Consider the following 21,103-nt stretch of genomic DNA (forward strand, 5'->3'; position numbering starts at 1 on the left):
AGGCAATTTTTTACTTTACTAATTAAGTCCTACAGTTTTCTATGAAAATCTATTTCAGAGAAATTCTGGAAGAGTGGTGAACTTCGTCACCACTTAGTCATTTTAGAATTTTGTACAATTCTGGTCCCCCCCCCCTCATACAGTAAGAAGCTTTAAAATGCGCACTGAAGTTACTAATAACATTATCTATTTTAAATAGTCACATATATAATCATATCAGTTATTAATTGTACCTTATCCTTATTATTGATTAATAGTATAAATTAAAGAGATTTATGAAGAGGGGAGATATTCCAAAAAAACATATGATTCATGAAATTACATCGTAGAGCACTCTCGTGTGAGGAAGTGGAGTTAGTGTTAAGCGTGTATGTTATTATTTGTTTGTTAGGTGGCTTGGCCACATAAATACAATCTGTTATGGCAAATTTAAAAAGTGAATTAGATGAATATCTTTCGCGAAACAATAGTGATACAAAACCGTTATTAAATGGAATTCCATCGGTGTCTTTACCAAAAGTAGGTTCCTGGTTTAAAAAAAATGAGGCAAGTGATGAAGCTGAAAGTTGGTTTGCAGGAGCACAGAAAGATTGTTGTCCAACTTTGGTAGGTACAGATTAATTTGCTCTTTGTTTATTGTAGAATCAAAGCATATATAAATCATTCATAGATAATAATTATTAATTGCTATCGTGAAGAGTAAACATCGTAATTCAGGTTATATTTATTTGATACATTTTCTTATTTTTGTTCTTAAATTATTTATTGGTGCTATATTTAGTTTCGCAAATGTATACTTGAGGAGCTCAAAGTTATTTATCCAAACTCGATTTTGAGGAGACGTTTTCAAAGACTCCCAACTCTTTGTGTTCAACTTACGACTTAGACTTTTTAGATAAGGAAAACTTTGTGTACATGTGAATAAAGCTTTGTGAAATATTAGAGATAATGAGCTCATTTTGGGTATTACACTTATTTGTACATGATAATCAGATCATTGAAGCCTACGTTTGCTGCTCTTTTCATTAACTTCGTATCGGCACTTTTTTACAAACTAAAATTCAAATCATTTTTAGACTAGACTGCAAAGGATTATTGGCTTTTGTGTTTGTATCTCGTTGGGCATAATATGTTTCTGCCTTGCTGGAATGTACATACCAGTTTTGTTGTTGAAAGCAAGAAAATTTGCATTACTCTATACTACTGGTAGTCTATTTATGATTTGCAGGTATGTATTATTTAACTTTTATTTTGTTCATGCTGTATTTAGAATGCATGTATATGTAAAAATCTAGGCTAAAAATAAAAAACGATAAATTTAAATAAGAAGCATTTATTTCTAACCTTCAATAATCTGCAGACCTGGCATAAAAGTATATTTTTGGTTTGTAAAAAAATATTTAACATCTTTAATGTAAATATTTTGATAGTAAATATAACGAGTTACAATTTTAGTGAAATATCTCGCCTGTTTCATTTTCACATGTTACTGGTTTAAATCATTCCATTTTCTGATAATTTCTTAGTAATACCAAAGTTTCTAACTGAACTATAGCATCGAATTTACAGAAGTAACAACTAGACTAATCAATCTGGATTTGTGGGTCCAAATATCGTAAAATAGAATCCTTTTCAGCTACGTTTTAGCTATAAAGCTTGATTTTGGAAAAATATTCCTCGTGCGGGTTTTTATTGTATCATGTATTTATACATATTAACCTTAGTTTTTTCATTTTCAGTTTTTCATTTTTATGGGGACCTCTACACCATCTAAGGCATCTCTTTTCCAAGGAAAGACTATGTTTTACCTTATCGTACTTTAGCAGTCTGGCGTTGACGTTATACTTTGCACTCTACCAGAAAAGTTCTCCACTAACTCTGGTTTCTGCAGTAGCCCAAGTTATAGCATTGCTGTGGTCCGTATTATTTATTTATTTTTAGAAAGTATTAAAAAAAGATAAAAAGTAGAAGGATAATAGAGAAGACCAGAGAAGTGTACTAAATGAGACTGAAATATCGTCTTTCAGTGGTACAAATGCATGTTTGTTCGTGTGACGCTTCGATAATTTTTATCAATTTATCAAAACTCGAAGATTGTAATATAAAGTTTTATAAATAATAGAGTCAAAAGCCGCCCTTAGATCTATAAAAGCAGCTACATATAAACCTTTTCATTCTTTTCTTCATTGTAACAACTGAATTATTATCAAATTATTACCTAATGTAAACTATCGGTAGCTCATTACCTCATTGCCCCTAATTACTAGTAAGAAATGACATCAATTAATAGGATGAAAAAATAGTTGCCAGCTTCAGTCATGATATATTTATTATGCCGAGCTTTCGACCTAGGGACTAGGTCATCTTCAGGGCTAATTTACAAAGTAAGATTTTACAACATTACAGGGTTGTCTGTTCAGTCCATGAACAGACAAGACAGAAGACACGCCCTGTCTTGACAACCCTGTAATGTTGTAAAATCTTACTTTGTAAATTAGCCCTGAAGTTAATCTAGTCCCTACGTCGAAAGCTCGGCATAATAAATATATCATGACTGAAACTGGCAACTATAGTTTCATCCTATTGAAACTATGAATCAGTCACCAAAAACAATGAACAGTAATGACATCAATTAAGATTTCAGCATTCTTTCTCTATTATGCAGGCAATAACAAATTGTTATATTTCCTATTTTAAACAAATATCTGTAAAAAGTTATAAGGATGGTGTGCGGGAAATTATTTTTTAAAATAATATGCCAGGAATTGTTTCATTCATCAGTATTTACCAAGCCTTTGGCTGTATTTAGCTAGTTTAAAAATTCAGCTAATAATATGAAGAAAGATAGGGTTCATGCCCGATTTGTTTTGTACTCAAGGAGGTTTTAAAGATAAATTAATATTAATAATAAGGAAGGGATTAAAAGTTGGTACATAACAGCTAATAGAAGTTACAAAAATATGTGTTTAATTAAAAAGGAAGCTTTTTATGAAGGTACTATAACCAGAATAGAGGGGGCAAAAGATACCAAAGATTTTTGGGAAAGTATTAACATATTAAAGCAGAAAAAGTACATGTGTAGCCCCGAATTGCTTATTAATGACTGGGTGTGCCATTTTAAACAACTTCTGAATCCACCTCTCCTGTCAAATCCAGTGCAATATGCAGAACCATACGTTCAGGACGAAGCTTTGGATGGTAGAATTAGTTTTGGAGAAATTAGGAGTGTAATAAATAAAAGTAAAAATAATAAGGCCCCGGGTCAGGACAGAATACCTTTCGAATTTCTAAAAAATCTACCGGAGGAGTTTGTTGCGTTACTGCAGGATATTTTTAATAAGATATGGGAAAGAGGGGAAGTGCCTAGAGCCTTTAAGGAGAGTATTATTTTTCCAATATATAAGAAGGGCGACCCGAAAGAGGTCAAGAACTATAGAGGCATATCCCTCATCAACACGGTTGCTAAATTGTATGCAGGGGTGATTATGCAGAGAATAAAAAATTGGGTAATGCAACGTGGTATCATAAAAGAAACTCAAGCGGGATTCAGAGAAGGTTATAGCACAATAGATAACATTTTTAATTTATATAATATAGTTAATATCAAATTTAGCCAACAAGAGAAAGTGTATTTATTTTTTGTGGATTTTCATGCGGCCTTTGATAGCATAGATAGGAGAGCCTTATTTTATAAATTATCTGTTAACGGCATTTCGACAAAAATAATTAAAATATTGAAAAGTTATTATGAAGATTCTTACACAAAAATATGGACCAAAAATGGACTTTCAACTGCCTTTGCTTCCCAAATGGGGGTTAAACAGGGATGTTTGCTCAGCCCTATACTCTTCTCGATTTTTCTAAACGACCTGGAGGATGATCTAACTGGGGGTGTGATTATAGATGGGTGTAAAATAAAAACTTTGATGTTTGCCGATGATATTGTGCTGCTTGCCTCTTCTCCTGCTTCTCTGAGGATCATGATAGGGGATTTGGAAGACCACTGTAAGAAATGGAATTTAAAAGTAAACTTAGATAAATCCCAGATCATGGTCTGCAGGAAGGCGGGGGGGAGATTGAAACAAAATGAGAAGTGGTTCTTTGAGGGAGACAGACTACAGTGTGTTAATTCCTATAAATATTTGGGTATTATAGTTAATCCATCATTTAATTTCAAACAAAACAGTAAAGAAAAAGTAGCCAAAGCTAAATCTGCTGTGAATAGTGTTTGGCGTAAAGTAATCATGAATAAAAATATCACATTAAATAACAAAATTAAAGTCTTTAATAGTGCAATAAGAGCGGTATTATGCTATGGCGCACAGGTTTGGGGCTACTTAAATTTACAAGAAGTTGAGAAGCTACAGAAATACTTCCTAAAGAGGTTATTTTATCTGCCTCCAAACACACCCGATTATGTCCTATACCTGGAAACTTCAATCCCACCATTGTATGGCTACACTCTTAAAATGCACATAGACTACATCCGTAAAGTACTAAATCAACCACCAAACAGACTCACTAATTTTTTAGCCAATGTAATAATAGAAAAGAAAATATCCTGGTATAAGCACATTAAAGATTTAGGTGATCAGTTTCAAATAGAAATTAACAAAGAAATTCTCAAAACATTCCATCCTGAAAACCTAATAAATAAACTTGAACTAAATAGTAAAATGGAAATGCTAACCAGAGCTGATAAAAGTGAGTTTCACAAATTATATTCAAAATTAGATCCACACCAAGCAGAATTTTATATCCACAATGACGCAATAAATTTATATAGTAAATCTCTCATATTAAAAGCTAGAGGCGAACTGTTAGACCTGAACTACCAACCATGGAATAAGAATAGGGTGTTTATGTGTTCCTTGTGCAATCTAAATGTCCCTGAAGATACTGTTCACTTCCTAGGAATATGCCCAATTCTAGGGGAATTTAGAAAGGCACATTTTGGTAAAACTAAATTAAGTCAAGAGGAGGTGGTCAATTTATTGAATGGTACTAACTGGGTAACACTCGCCAAATATTTAAACACGGTTATAAAATATCGGAAGTTCCTGGTTGAGCATTTCCAATATAGCAATTAAATTAATATATGTATGATAATAAATTCTGTAATTAGAAGGTAAGAATGAATTAAATTTAAAAAAAAAAAATTAAAGTAGGCAACTCGACAGACGGCAAAAGCCATTGTCTTATACGCTTCTTTTTTGTAAAAGCAATTTTATTTATGTAATTTGCGAATAAAAGCATTTATTCATTCATTCATTCATTCATTAATAATAAGCTCAGTATCGATGTTTGTTAATAAACAGAAATTAATAATTATATTTATTGTTACAGGTTTCTGGTCAGCTATATTCCTGGAGGACATACTGGACTACTGTTCTTTACCAAATTGTTTTCATCAGCAGTAGCAAGTTCAGTTTCAAAAACATTACCTGTGTAACACTATAGTCTTTCTAACTTTTTTTGGAAAGTCAAAAAGAAAAGTTAGCACTATTGATCCTTTTTTTACGAACAATTTAATCCTTTTAAAAAAAAGGAAAAAATTCTAAGAGGACCTGATTTGAGTGCTGAATAATGTAATTTAATAGACTTAATGAATGATTTGGTCTTTTTTATTTTATCATACACACAGTTCAGGAGTATTGAATTTGGTTTTTGTTTAGAATTTTGGATTCCTCATAAAAAAAAAATAAACTATAATAATAGATATATATATTTGTCTAAACAAATTAGAAATACTTTCAGTAAATGTTCCGCGTTTCAAATTTAATTACTACAAAAATATTGAAATGCCATTTTTGAATACTAATGTAATCTTCATCAGTAGTTTTAAAAGAAGATATTTCCTTAGTTAATAAGGGAAGCAAGAACTTGTTAAATTAAAATGCAAAAGCGATGAGTAAAGTTGAATTTCTGTAATGCTTTTCATGTACTAAATAATTTTTATTAGGTGAAGTAAATACGGAATTGGTTAGATGCTAAAAGAAATTATTGCAGCCTAACAGCTAATTTTCTCAGGCTTGAGTATCAGAAGACAGATCTTTGTATCGATTTTCGGAAACTTTTTCATGTACTTCTGAGTTCGATTCTTGTTTTCTGATTGTTTCAGAGCAATGGAAATACTTGCTCATTTATAGGTTTCTAATCATGCTCATATTATGACATAGAAGTTTTGGGTATAACTTCTTATACTTTTAATTCAGAGCTAGTACTTTATCAACAATGTACTGAACATATTGCAACACACTGAAGAAATAGAAGTCTACCTTTTCTTCTAACACATAGTGAAGAGGCGAGCAAAAAGCTGGTAAGATGTTCTTTATTATTGGGCTTGATTCTGGCATGTGTTCTTAATGAATATCCTTCATTAAAATGCCACACCAGCTGACTCCTTTTCTAAACTTACCCATTTTGCCCTTACCTTTCATTTTTAGTGTTTACATTGTCAGGCTAACTTCTTTTGCTTAAGAAGTCAACCGTTGTTTACTGGTTTGCATTTATAAAAATTAATTGTATCATGGTATTGTTCCTCAAGTAAACTACTTAAATATATTCTTATATAATTTATTTTCCTACTTTTTGAAGGAACAGTGTTGGGAATGGAACATATACGAGTATGTACGTACTTTCAGTTTTGACTTTATCGAGATCTCCTTCTTATATAAAAATTCTTTTGTGTATAAAATATACATGCAGTTACTTTTTTTTCTCCACAATAAAAGAACCAATTATGGAAAAAAAATGCATAATATCCTATAAATATGTAATTTTACTACATTTTATACATTATTGTGTGGGATTCTATGACAAGATTAAATCGGGCCTTTATTCTAAACAAAGAGTCTGGAAAGGGATAAGTAAAGAAAACGCTACTTTAAAATTACTAAAAAACTTATATTTATATTTTATACAGATTGAGAACCATTTACTTACAGATTCCTAACAACTAATGATTCTAACAATACTGACTTATGAATAATGCTTGTTTACAATATTTGAATTGCCCTTTTATATTAGGTATCGCATAGATGCCAATAATCTCAGGTAGTAAGTATTTTATACTTTAGATTAATGCATATTTACATAATAATAACTATGATAGTTAATCATAGATTATTTATCCTCAAGAAAAGGGCATATCCTCTTTTTATTTTCAGAGAAAGGTTGGGTGGCGTCATAACTGATTCCTGAGCTTAAAGGCAAGTGTTTTGTTCTCAAAAGTGCCGAACTCTTAACTCTTAATTGCTTGTTATCTTCATTGTTTAATCATTCATATTCGACCTCTCACAAAATCTCCTCTTTTACTAATTATGTGTTTCTCCTTTATAAAAGTAGGGGACACAAAGTCGATCCTAGATTTAGATTCAACTTGACCATTTTTCAGATTGCATCGATATTTTCGTTATCTGATAAAAGCTTAAGCTGAAAGTAAAAAAAGAGGTTTAGTTTATTATCTGTCATAGCACGCATGTATTTTAAAGACTTTCCTTAAAATTTATTGAAATTATGATTACATTAGTAATTGAATGTGTTTTACAATTGTAAATAGAAGAAGAATTAATAAAATGTTAACATTTTATATCCACATCTTGTTTTACTCACAAAAAATAAATAAATAGTCACAAAAATAGTTGTATTATTTATTTTTAGTGTTTATTTTAAGCTAGTTTTCATTTGTAAATGTTATTTCTTACTGTGATATATTTAAACAAAAGAAATTATTTTATTATTATTTTGTGAGTCTGAATCTTTTTTTTAAATATATATATATATATTTCTTTATGAGTATTTATTTCATTTTGTATTATATGAATGGTTGAGATTAAATGGATTTATATTTTGTTATTTTGTTCCCCTTCACCAAATTCCAGGTTGCCCTTTTTGTACTTGGGATACTACAAGCGGCTGAAAGTGCCTGGTGTCCTCAGGCCTCAGACCCTTAATTCACTAGGTGTATTATTTTGCCCTCTGTTGACGTTATCTTTGTGGAACTGAAACACATTCGAAAGACAGTTGCACTTCCTTAGTAATAGATGGAAGTATTCATTTATATTTTGAAATTGAAGAGTTTATTTACAATTTCGTAGATTGCAATGAGGAGGAGGATTTCAAACATATAATAATGATATGTCCACGTTATGTAGTAGAAAGGAAACGAATGTTTGACGACTTATACAGGTATTTAGATGCACCATTTCGCTACAAAGACATAATATTCTCCAGCAACATCTATGTGCTTAAATCTGTAGCAGAGCTAGCAATGATATATGAATGTATTTAAAAAGTTCTAGCCGATTTGAATGAATGGAAGAAAATGATTAGAGAAGGATTACGGTGATTTTAATTTCGGTTAAGCTATAAGGATGGCAGGAATATAGAGTACTGATCCATCCATTAGTTGTAAGGTTTATGTAAACAGTTGAATACAGTAGAGGGATGAATGTGTGAAGCGAATGTATTTATAAGTAAGAATGGAGAGTGAGTGATATTCTAGTGATAAGCACCTAGACGATGCTGGCTGTATGGCGAAAGCTAAAGCCAAAAAAATTTTACAATTTAAAAACAGTTGTACAAATATATATACAAAAGGAGGTTCCAGGCTGCAGTGTCTATATACTCACCACAACCATGATTTTTGCTTTGATAAATAGTCCAAACTTAATAAAAGGCAAAAAAACCTTACTACATAGAGTTAAATTATAGCAGGATATTTTTTAGCCTTTTGTTCTTATATTTTTTTATAACTAAGTGAATTTAAGTTGTAGTCTACAATACTTCTTATATGCGGGTAGGGACTGTGTATACAGGATACAGTACAAATAATCATTCATAGTTATTTATTAACTAATTGATGCTGAGCTTTGAAAAAGCGAAATCATGGAATGTGACAAATCATATATCTTTCTCTTGCTACAGGCCATCAACTTTATTAAATCTTGAAGATGAAGATTTCTCAATAAAATTTCTGATTAAACGAAAGTTTTTTGGATTAATTAAATGAACAGATAGGTTTTTTCGTTCTATAATTGCTACGTACATAAATAAGCAAATCAAAGTTTGGTAACTAATGCACCATATGGTATTTAAGATATATGTTAATATCCATTAGGTAGGCTGTTTGTTTAACTTTTATGAAAAATTACTACAGTTACCGATGAAGTAAGTAAGTATTTAATTTATAAGTTACATAACTTGGTTGTAAGTTGGGCAGTTTGCTCCTGCTCATCAGAAGAAACTTATCTTAGGAATCTCAATGGATCTGTATTTAGTATTAATTAATTATTTAGTAATAATATAACTTTTGACTTAAATTTGCTAGTGACAAAAATGGTTATCTCACATCAGATTGGTTTTTCCCTCAAAAAATATATTAAGATGATGAAAAATAAACAGAAATTCCACTTATTATTTGAATATGTCTAAATAATATGTTTATGTTACATTTTACCATATTTCATCTATTAGTTGTGTCTTGTCCTGTCAATGTTGTAATAAAATCCTGGAAAGAGATTACCAAAAATATAATTATTTTATTTCGTTATCATAACAGAGGAAGCTTTTAATAACTAAAACAGGAGTTCCATTTAATATCCTTTCATAGAAATTATTAACAATCGCAGGATGTAATTTTTAGCGTTTCCTGTACTCTTTTAATGCAACATTTTATTTAAAGACAACCTGAATTCATTGCAGACCACTAAGAACATCCGCTTAAATGTAAATATTGCAATTTATCAGCAATTATTATAAAAACTCTGAAAAATTAGAAGCTTGAATTTTCCTTGAAGTAACCTTAAATGCAGAAGGTAGACAAACAGATGACATTGAGTGTGTTTAGGTTTAGAATTCAACAACTAAAAATCCACTTTCTCCCACTTCTAAAAGTTTTACAACCATAATTTGACAAATCTTCTGGATAGATAGGTACGATTGATTAATGGCATTATTTCTGAAAGTACTCACAATAATTATAATTTATGAATTATGCATTTTTCTCACATGGATACCTCGGTCTGCCAGGAAAATTTGCTGAAAAGTAAAATTACATCTCTTTAATTAACTAAGAAATAAATTAATAACAAATAAAAATAACTATACCTACCATAAAGCTAACAAAACAAAAGCTGTATCATTTCTAAGGAACATAAATGCAATGAAAAACTCTTATGAGGAGATGAAAAAGAAAGAAACAGAAATTAGTTAATATTTGAAATGGCACTACAAACTTCCCATAATTCTCCGCAATTTTACAAGTTTCCCATTCTTTATCATTTACAATTTGAATTACTACTTCTTGTGTCTGGTTAGTCTTATTGAAAACGGACTTTCTAAATTCATTCAACAGCGGGCAGCTTGCTATGAAGTGGTTTGTTTCTTCATTCTGGTTTAAATCACACAGAGAGCACCTATATTCTTTATTTACCAGATAATCTCTTACTATTCAAATTCACTAGTTCGTCCCTACACTTCATTACAATAATGATACCTTTTAATTTTAAATTTGAACTCAGGTAGTTAATATTATAATTCAATTGGCTGTGAAGACCGTGATAAACGCCTTTTGTTGTTCGTTCAGTGAATTTCTCCCTAAACCAGGAAGCGAACCTGGCTACTACAGTTGTATTTTTATTTTATTTTAAATAAAAAAGGGATCAATAATCCAATTTACAGAAACAATAATAATAATATAAATAATAAAAATAGTTTTCAGTCTATAATTTAGGTTTATAATTAGGCATTAGCATTTTATTTTCCTTTTAGAGGTTTTTATACAAATCTATATAACAGAAATAGTTGACATCTGGCTTTAATTAGAAAACTTTGTATATCAGTGCCAAAGAAATCTAAGTTAAAATGATTGGCAGTCCGCATCATACGAAAGATAGGGGAGTAAAAAACGTAATTATGTTTGCAGTACGATACATTGAATGGAGAAGAATGTCGTGTAGTATGGGATGAGATATTAAAAGAAATTAGAGAAAGAAGGTAAGGCAAATCTTCTTGATAACTCAGAAGTTTTATTAAAGCTTTTGTTGCCCTTAAAAAATCAGTAAATAAACAAGGTGGTAAAATATTGTAAACTAGATGCGTTCCAGAACATTTGGATCTACAAGAATTCTTTTTTCAAATCTAATAAAACATTTAGGGAGATGACTCTATACTGTGTAACTCCAGATTTTATTAAATATAACTATTCTATCAAATAGAACATTCATTTTTATTGAAAACGTTCAGAGAATTGACGTTTTAGGCATACCTCTCACATAGGATTAAATAAATCGATATTTATTTAAAATTCACGATTTTTATTTAAATATGTTTAGAACATATTTAACCCTGTAGAACTTACAATAAGAAGATTTTGGTAAAGTTTAGAATTTGTCGTTAAATACGAATAAAAAGAAATGATTCAATCTTAGAACAATAATAGCCTTTTTTTTTACTATTGTTACAAATATAATTCACAAATTCATCTTTGCTTTTAAGCTCAGTTTGATGATGAACCATCTAATTGTGGCTATTTTGGTTAAAAAGATGAACCAGAGTTGAGCGGTAGAACACTGTCTACCTCTTTTACACCAAACTTTTCAAGTATAAATAAAAAATAACAAATTTACTTAGAATTCGTAACTATTATGAAATTTTATTAGATATTAGACTGCTTACTATTCTTGCAGATGATGGTAGATCACATAATTGGAAGGTATTTGAACGAAATGAGATCCCAGATTCTCAATTTATAGGTATATTAATATTCAGGATTCTAGGTGGTATATTATATTATTATTAATTATAATTAATTTGCTCTAAAATTGCTACATTGATCAATCAGAAAAGTAAATATTGAACATATGTATTGAGTATTGGTTTTTGAGCTATCTTAGTGAACTGAACATCACATTTAGGGTCTTAATTGTTCTCAATCTTAATATAACATGTATAAACCATGTACATCACAAAAGTAAAACCTAAATTTAGTTTTTTTAATTAATATTAACCAATAGAAAAGAAACTGATTGAGTGCACTTGCAGGTAAAAGGAAGAATGGGTAAAGGCTGATCTGAGTTTAAAAAATGGCTCACAGGTAAAAGTTTCCGTCTAAACTTAACTATTATTCTTCAATATGATGTAAAATTCAATTATAATGCGTAAACGATCAGTAATTGCGAGCTTAAATTTCATTATGAAAGAACATTGACGTAACTAGGTTTTCCACTCTAAGGCTTACATATGAAACAATTTCAATGCAAGATTAAGATCTTACCACTAATGTAGAATTATAGGCAATGAAGATTTTGTACAAATATTAACTTAAAATATAAAATTATTTCGTAGGTTCATGGAAATTCGCCATGTATAAAGGTAGGTAATAGGTTAGGTAGTTATTACGGATTTTCTTAAAAACTCCTTCAAAGATTTTGTTCAAACTTTGTGTGCTTCTTATTAAGGCAATATTACATAAATTATATTGAAAACCGTTTTTTGAAATCTTATCTTGAGACCATTTTTGGAGTAGAACTTCAGCCCTAGGTCAAAATCGTAAACTAGCATTTAAATAAAATTTTAAGTTTTACCACTAATTTATTATTAAACATTATCTATTATTTAATAAAAATTCCAAATTTGAAGAAAATATATCGAGCAGATTTTCAAGAATTAGCCAAAGAAGGTCCGAAGTATAGGTGCTAATTTTGGCCTTAAAAAACTATTTCTAGTGGAAAATCAATTTTTAGCTACTTAATTCAACTTGATAATTTAATATTCTTTCATTTTTTAAAAGAAAAAATTAGTATTATTAATTTTTAATTGGAACTACTTTTTGTATTCTTCCGCAAAACCATGTGCTTAGGCGTGACGTCATAAAGTAGTCCCAAATTAATTATTAAAAAAAAAGACTTTAAACCTATTAATAGGGTGGGAAAATCATTTTTATATTTAAATTAACTTGTTATTAATCCATTTTAAACGAAATTATGTTTAAATTTTATTTTATAAAAAATCCAAGTTCAAATATGGCCGACTAACGGATTTTGCAGTCAGTTGCTATTTGGCTCCTGACCAGTGAACATCTATGTTGTTCATGTAAGTAAGATTTTATTATTTTTTTAATTAAATTCAATCAAATTTTTATTAAAATTAATAGAAATATAAATTAGTGATACAACTATATTAAATTTACGGAGTTTTAGATATTTTTTATTAAAAAATTGAATTAGCACGTGGTTGACCAATGAATCTTGCATGCCTGAACAAGCAGTGATTCGTATTTCTTTAATTATTTTTATATTTCACTTTATTAATTTTTACATTTTAACTTTAAATTAATTTTTATTATTTAATTTTTTTTTATAATCTGTGGCAATTTCTAAAATTCATTTCAGATACTTAAGAACATTTAAATTAATATTTTTAAATTAATTTATTTTTATTTTTTGTAACTGCACTCTTGAAATAGCTTCTTACCTTGGAACATTTCTTAACCACTTCACTAAAACAATCAATAATCCAAATTGTGAAGCAAGTCACCCCGAACTGGCGATTGTCTTTACCTACCTTGAACTGAATACGCAGGGATTAAGTAAATTTTGGAAAAAAACAAGTAAGTAGCTAATATTTATTATTTTATTCAATAAGAATTTCAATTAAAACTTTTTAATAGAAATTCAAATAGTTTAAAATAAAATGAATTAATGAAATCAATTAAGGATTCAAATGAAACATGCTACAATCTACAATTCATTGGATTTTGAAATAATTTTAAGGCGCACAATATGAAAGACAACCTTCACTTTGGAGTTAAGTAATGAATAAAAAGAAAGATATAAAGTTCTTTGATTTAAAATATACTAAGTGAATTTATAAGATTTATATGAGAAATGGGTAAGTTAATTACTTCCAAAAGTTGATCTAAAACAATCATCTTTAAAGTCATTGTTTAAAAACAATATCGAAATTTTCAGTTAGTACATTGCATTAATAATAAGGAAAGATTTCCTATAACTTATTGTTATTACGAAATTCGGTAGATAGAGGTTTTTGGGGAGCGAAATCTGATCTCTACCTCCACGAGGTGCTCCCTGGGCAACTACTCCCGGGAGTAGGCTAACAGAGACAGTACACTTTTCCAATCTATTAAATTAAATTTTTTTCCAAATTGAATTGAAAGCTGCAGAAGATAAAAGTATTATCTGGTGCAGTATCGCGAACGTTTGAGATATCTATATCAAAACTATACAAAATAAGTACTACGATATTCTTTTATTAACAAATTCTCATCCATGAAGAAAAAAAGTAGATTTAAGAATTGACTCTATCATAAGTGGCAATGAAAACTGATAGATGGCCCTAGTTTTAGTTACAGTATTGGTTGTAGTTTAGTTTAAGTAATGCATTACTTTTAGAGTAGATAAAGAATTAAGTATTAGTTGTAGAAATAGGTATAATTTAAGGAATTAGATATAGTAGTGGGTATAGTTTAAAGAATTAGTTATAAAAGTAAATAGTTTTAAGTACTAGTTATAAAAGTAGGTATAGGTTTCAGTATTAGATATAGAAATAGGTATAGTTTGAAGAATTAGATATAGAAGTCGTTATAGTTTTTAGAATTACTTATAAGACTAGGTAGTTTTAAGAATTAGATATAATAGTAGGTATAGTTTTAAGAATTAGATATAAAAGTAAATAGTTTTAAGAATTAGGTATAAAAGTAGGTAGATTTAACAATTAGTTATGCTAAAGAATTAGATATAGTTTTATGAACTAGTTATAAAAGTAGGTAGTTTTAAGAATTAGTTATTGGTATGGTTTTAAGAACTAGTTATAAAAGTAGGTATAGGTTTAAGTATTAGATATAGAAATAGGTATAGTTTGAAGAATTAGATATAGAAGTCGTTATAGCTTTTAGAATTACTTATAAGACTAGGTAGTTTTAAGAATTAGATATAATAGTAGGTATAGTTTTAAGAATTAGATATAAAAGTAAATAGTTTTAAGAATTAGGTATAAAAGTAGGTAGATTTAAGAATTAGTTATGCTAAAGAATTAGATATAGTTTTATGAACTAGTTATAAAAGTAGGTAGTTTTAAGAATTAGTTATAAAAGTAGGTAGTTTTAAGAATTAGTTATTGGTATGGTTTTCAGAATTAGATATAGAAGTAGGTATAGTTTTAAGAATTTATTATAGAAGTAAGTACTTTTAAGAATTAGTTATAAAAATAAATATAGTTATTAGATTAGTTGTAGAAATAGGTATAGTTTTAAGAATTAGTTATAAAAGTAGGTAGTTTTAAGAATTAGTTGTTTAAATAGGTATAGTTTTAAGAATTAGTTATAGAAGTAAGTATTTCTAAGAATTACTTATAAAAATAAGTATAGTTTTAAGAATTAGTTGTAGAAATAAGTATAGTTTTAAGAATTAGATATAGATGTAGGTATTATTTTAAGAATTAGTTATAAAAGTAGGTAGTTTTAAGAATTAGTTATAAAAGTAGGTATAGATTTAAGTATTATATTTAGAAGTAGGTATAGTTTTAAGAACTAGTTATAAAATAGGTATAGTATTAAGTATTAGTTGTAGAAATAGGTATAGTTTTAAGGATTAGATATAGAAGTAGGTATAATTTTAGGAATTAGATATAGAAGTAGGAATACTTTTATGAATTAGTTATCCTTAAGAATTAATTATAAAAGTGGGTATAGATTTAAATATTAGATATAGAAGTAGGTATAGCTTTAAGAATTAGATATAGAAGTAGGTATAGTTTTAAGAATTAGTTATAGAAGTAAGTAGATTTAAGAATTAATTATAAAAATAAATATAGTTATAAGAATTAGTTGTAGAAATAGGTATAGTTTTAAGAATTACTTATACAAGTAGGTAGTTTTAATAATTAGTTATGCTAAAGAATTAGATATAGAAGTAGATATAGTTTTATGAACTAGTTATAAAAGTAAGTATAGATTTAAGTATTAGATATAGAAGTAGGTATACCTTTAAGAATTAGATATAGAAGTAGATATAGTTTTAAGAATTAGTTATGGAAGTAAGTAGTTTTAAGAATTAGTTATAAAAATAAATATAGTTATAAGAATTAGTTGTAGAAATAGGTATAGTTTTAAGAACTAGTTATAAAAGTAGGTATTTTAAAGAATTAGTTATAAAAATAAGTATAGTTTTAAGAATTAGTTATAAAAATAGGTAGTTTTTAGAGTTAGTTATAAAATAGGTATAGTTTTAAGAATTAGTTGTAGAAATATGTATAGTTTTTAGGATTCGATATAGAAGTAGGTATAATTTTAGGAATTAGATATAGAAGTAGGTATACTTTTATGAATTAGTTATAAAACTAGGTAGTTTTAAGAATTAGTTATAAAAGAAGGTATAGTTTTAAGAATTTGATATGGAAGTTGATATAGTTTTAAGTACAATTAACGCCATCAAGTTAAGAGCAAGTAAATAATTTCAGTTCTTATATTCTTTATGAGAAATGAATTTACATTTTACATAATTTCCAAATGTGCTTTTATTTATTATGTTCAACGTTTTTGAATTTAATGTTTTGGGATACATATATAAATTTTTTTTGAGAGTTTAATGTTCATGGACTTGTTATCGCTGCAGAGATCAACTATCCATAGAGCTTAATCTCTCAATAGATGACAACCATTTATTAAGATGCAAAACGTCTGAAGTAAGAAAAAAGTATTTTTTTATATAATATTTCTAATAGTTTATGTAAATTTTGAATGAATTACTGATCAAATATTTAGAAGCACATGTACTTCTAACAACAGATAGTCGACAACAACGCATAAAGAAATGTCATATTTTCTTTTTGTGTATACATTGACTTTGAGTGTAAATAGAACACTAATAATAATTAGTATGAAGAACCACATCATTGGAATCTCAATGGATGCTTTAAGTAACTACATGGGAAATATACACCAGTCATCTCAAAGGAAGCTAAATAATAGGAAGGACATTATATGCCCCTCGACTAATTAATTCACAGGATGCATCTGCCGTATAAGAAGAAATCATTTCTTGGGAATCTTATTGGATCGCATCAATACCGAGTATTCAAATATTTAGTATACAAGTATTTTCTATTTACGTATATAGTATTAAGTATTTAGTATTAAGTATATAATTATTTAGTTTATAAGTTAGCTTAGTTGTAAGTTGGGCAATATGCAGCTGCAATATCAGAAGAAATTTATCTTAGGGATCACAACGGACTGCTTCAGTATTTAGTATTTATGTATTTAGTTTCAAGTATCTAAGTATTTAGTTAATAAGTTAGCTTAGTTGTAAGTTGGGCTGTATGTCCCTGCGATATAAGAAGAAGCCATATCTTAGGAACCTCAATGGATCGCTTCAGTGTTTAGTATTTAAGTACTTAGTTTATAAGTTAGCTTAGTTGTAAGTTGGGCCGTAAGCCCTTGCTATATCAGAAGAAACTTGTCTTAGGGATCACAATGGACTGCTTCAGTATTTAGTATTTAAGTATTTAGTATCAAGTACATAAGTATTTAGTTTATAAGTTAGCTTAGTTTTAAGTTGGGCTGTATGACTCTGCGATATAAGAAGAGACCATATCTTAGGAACCTCAATGGATCGCTTCAGTATTTAGTACTTAAGTACTTAGTTTATAAGTTAGCTTAGTTGTAAGTTCGGCCGTAAGCCCTTGCTACATCAGAAGAAACCTATCTTAGGAATCTTAATGGATCGCTTCAGTATTTAGTATTTAAATATTTAGTATTAAGTACATAAGTATTTAGTTTATAAGTTAGCACAGTTGTAAGTTGGGCAATATACCCCTGCTACATCAGAAGAAACTCAGGAATCTCAATGGATCGCTTCAGTATTTAGTATTTAAGTATTTAGTATTAAGTACATAAGTATTTAGTATATAAGTTAGCTTAGTTGTAAGTTGGGCAGTTTTCCCCTGCTACATCAGAAGAAACCTATCTTTGGAATCACAATGGATCGCTTCAGTGTTTAGTAATTAAGTATGGATGACTTTAGTATTTATTATTGAGCTATATAGTATTAAGTGTGTAAGTAATTAGTTTATAAGGTAGCATAGTTGTAAGTTGGGCAGTATGCCCCTGCTATATCAGAAGAAACTTATCTTAGGAATCTCAATGGATTGCTTCTGTATTTAGTATATAAGCATTTAGTTTATAAGTTAGCTTAGTTTTAAGTTGGGCAGTTTGCCCCGGCTACATTAGAAGAAACTATCTTAGGAATCACAATGGATCGCTTCAGTATTTAGTATTTAAGTATTTAGTATTAAGTATATAAGTATTTAGTTTATAAGTTAGCATAGTTGTAAGTTGGGCAGTATGCCCCAGCTACATCAGAAGAAAGCTATCTTAGGAATCTCAAAGGATCGCTTCAGTATTTAGTATTTAGTATATAAGTATTTAGTTTATAAGTTAGCTTAGTTTTAAGTTGGGCAGTTTGCCCCTGCTACATCAGAAGAAACTATCTTAGAAATCACAATAGATCGCTTCAGTATTTAGTATATAAGTATTTAATTTGTAAGTTTGCTTAGTTTTAAGTTGGGCAGTTTGCCCTCGCTACATCAGAAGAAACCATCTCTTAGGAATCTCAATGGATCTCTTCAGTATTTAGTATTTAAATATTTAGTATATAAGTATTTAGTTTATAAGTTAGCATAGTTGTAAGTTGGACTGTATGCCCCTACTACATCAGAAGAAACTTATGTTAGGAATCTCAATGGATCGCATTATTATTTAGTATTTAAGTATGGATGCCTTTAGTATTTATTATTTAGGTATTTAGTATTAAGTGTGTATGTATTTAGTTTATAAGGTAGCATAGTTGTAAGTTGGACTGTATGCCCCTACTACATCAGAAGAAACTTATCTTAGGAATCTCAATGGATCGCATTATTATTTAGTATTTAAGTATGGATGCCTTTAGTATTTATTATTTAGGTATTTAGTATTAAGTGTGTATGTATTTAGTTTATAAGGTAGCATAGTTGTAAGTTGGGCAGTATGCCCCTGCTACATCAGAAGAAACCTATATTAGGAATCTCAATGGATCGCTCCAGTATTTAGTATTAAGTATATAAGTATTTAGTTTATAAGTTAGCATAGTTGTAAGTTGGGCAGTATGCCCCTACTAAATCAGAAGAAACTTATCTTAGGAATCTCAATGGATCGCTTCAGTATTTAGTATTTAAGTATTTAGTATAAGGTTTATAAGTATTTAGTTTATAAGATAGCATACTTGTAAGTTGGGCAGTTTGCCCCTACTACATCAGAAGAAACCTATCTTGGGAATCTCAATGGATGCCTTAAGTATTTAGCATTTAGGTATTTAGTATTAAGTATGTAAGTATTTAGTTTATAAGGTAGCATAGTTGTAAGTTGGGCAGTATGCCCCTGCTACATCAAAAGAAACCAATCTTAGGAATCTCAATGGGTCGCTTCAGTATTTAGTATTTATGTATTTAGTATTAGGTATATAAGTATTTAGTTTATAAGTTAGCATAGTTGTAAGTTGGGCAGTATGCCCCTGCTACATCAGAAGAAACTTATCTTAGGAATTTCAATGGATCGCTTCAGTATTTAGTATTTAAGTATTTTGTATATAAATATTTAGTTTATAAGTTAGCATAGTTGTAAGTTGGGCATTTTGCCTCTGCTACATCAGAAGAAACTTATCTTAGGAATCTCAATAGATCGATTCAGTATTTAGTATTTAAGTATGGATGCCTTTAGTATTTATTATTGAGCTATTTAGTATTAAGTGTGTAAGTAATTAGTTTATAAGGTAGCTTAGTTGTAAGTTGGGCAGTATGCCCCTGCTACATCTGAAGAAACTATCTTAGGAATCACAATGGATCGCTTCAGTATTTAGTATATAAGTATTTAGTTTGTAAGTTTGCTTAGTTGTAAGTTGGGCAGTTTGCCTCTGCTACAACAGAAAAAACCTATCTTAGGAATCGCAATGGATCGCTTCAGTATTTAAGTATGGATGCCTTTAGTATTTATTATTTAGGTATTTAGTATTAAGTGTGTAAGTATTTAATTTATACATTAGCATAGTTGTTAGTTGGGCAGTATGCCCCTGCTACATCAGAAGAAACCATCTCTTAGGAATCTCAATGGATCTCTTCAGTATTTAGTATTTAATTATTTAGTATATAAATATTTAGTTTATAAGTTAGCTTAGTTATAAGTTGGGCAGTTTGCCCCTGCTACATCAGAAGAAACCTATCTTAGGAATCTCAATGGATGCCTTAAGTATTTAGTTGGACAGTATGCCCCTGCCATTCTGATGACAGGATATTTTCTTTTTATCCTTCAGGCCCTGATTCTTTAGAGAGCATAGCTTTCCCTAGCAACAAGTAGTTCTCAGGAATCTGATTGTTTCTGCAATAATTTGCTTCGTAGTCTGTCGGAACTCTTTTGGGGTTTTATTATTAATAATTGATTCACTTACTTTTACAAACTTCTATCATAATCTTGCGTTTCAATAATAATTATAATTCCACTTATTTTACCTTTTCATATTCTATTAATATGGTGTAATTAACAGCATGATGCATGAAAAAATTCAATCATTTCACTAATTGCATGTACTCTAATCACTTAAATGAATACTTGGAATTATAATTATTTAAAACATTTTAGTGGTGACTATTAATGTTTTTCTTCGGCTTTTTAAGGCAAACTGTGAATCAATTATACAGACTAATATAATATTGTATTAGATTTATTTCATATACACATTTTGCACAACACCTCGTGACAAAAAAACACGCTCCGATTTAACACATTACACGATTAGGTTTTTTTTAATTTGTCGTTTCTATGTTTATTTGTTTCATTTCAGGCTGAGGTTTTAGTTGTTTAGTTTAATTGACTTCTAGGTATTTCTTGAATTTCGTTTTCCTTATTTGTTTTGCAGACTGATTTTTCTTCTAGTCTGTACCTTTTTGTAAGGCCAGTTACCCACTAGTCCAATAACCCTTCTATTCCGAACGCCCTTCTGATTATCCCCCTTTTTCCCTAATTGCCCTATCTTTTACGTAACCTAGAAATCTA

At 29.1% G+C, this 21,103-nt stretch overlaps 1 protein-coding gene and 1 long non-coding RNA gene across 2 annotated transcripts; one reads left to right on the forward strand and one right to left on the reverse strand.

Moving 5' to 3' along the window:
- The first annotated feature begins 325 nt into the window (after positions 1–325).
- LOC141457705 (uncharacterized) lies at positions 326–7,472 on the forward strand. Its single transcript, XM_074134916.1, has 4 exons — positions 326–606; positions 1,077–1,228; positions 1,740–1,916; positions 5,347–7,472. The coding sequence occupies exons 1-4, from the start codon at positions 421–423 to the stop codon at positions 5,450–5,452; spliced, it is 621 nt and encodes a 206-aa protein (XP_073991017.1). The 5' UTR covers positions 326–420; the 3' UTR covers positions 5,453–7,472.
- A 1,797-nt stretch (positions 7,473–9,269) lies between these two features.
- On the reverse strand, positions 9,270–12,087 carry LOC141457905 (uncharacterized). Its single transcript, XR_012460610.1, has 3 exons — positions 11,680–12,087; positions 9,976–10,041; positions 9,270–9,511 (listed from the first exon to the last, which is right to left on the reverse strand). It is a non-coding gene; the product is annotated as an uncharacterized lncRNA (long non-coding RNA).
- Between the last annotated feature and the right edge of the window lie 9,016 nt (positions 12,088–21,103).

The sequence above is a fragment of the Rhodnius prolixus genome, unplaced genomic scaffold (assembly GCF_049639745.1).
Source record: "Rhodnius prolixus isolate KJV_2025 unplaced genomic scaffold, Rpr scaffold_5, whole genome shotgun sequence".
Classification (NCBI taxonomy): Eukaryota; Metazoa; Arthropoda; class Insecta; order Hemiptera; family Reduviidae; genus Rhodnius; species Rhodnius prolixus.

Coding starts and splice junctions, on each gene's coding strand:
- LOC141457705 (XM_074134916.1), top strand. CDS start 421: ATGGCAAATTTAAAAAGTGAATTAGATGAATATCTTTCGCGAAACAAT. Junction 607..1,076: donor AAGATTGTTGTCCAACTTTG/GTAGGTACAGAT, acceptor AATCATTTTTAG/ACTAGACTGCAAAGGATTAT. Junction 1,229..1,739: donor AGTCTATTTATGATTTGCAG/GTATGTATTATT, acceptor TTTCATTTTCAG/TTTTTCATTTTTATGGGGAC.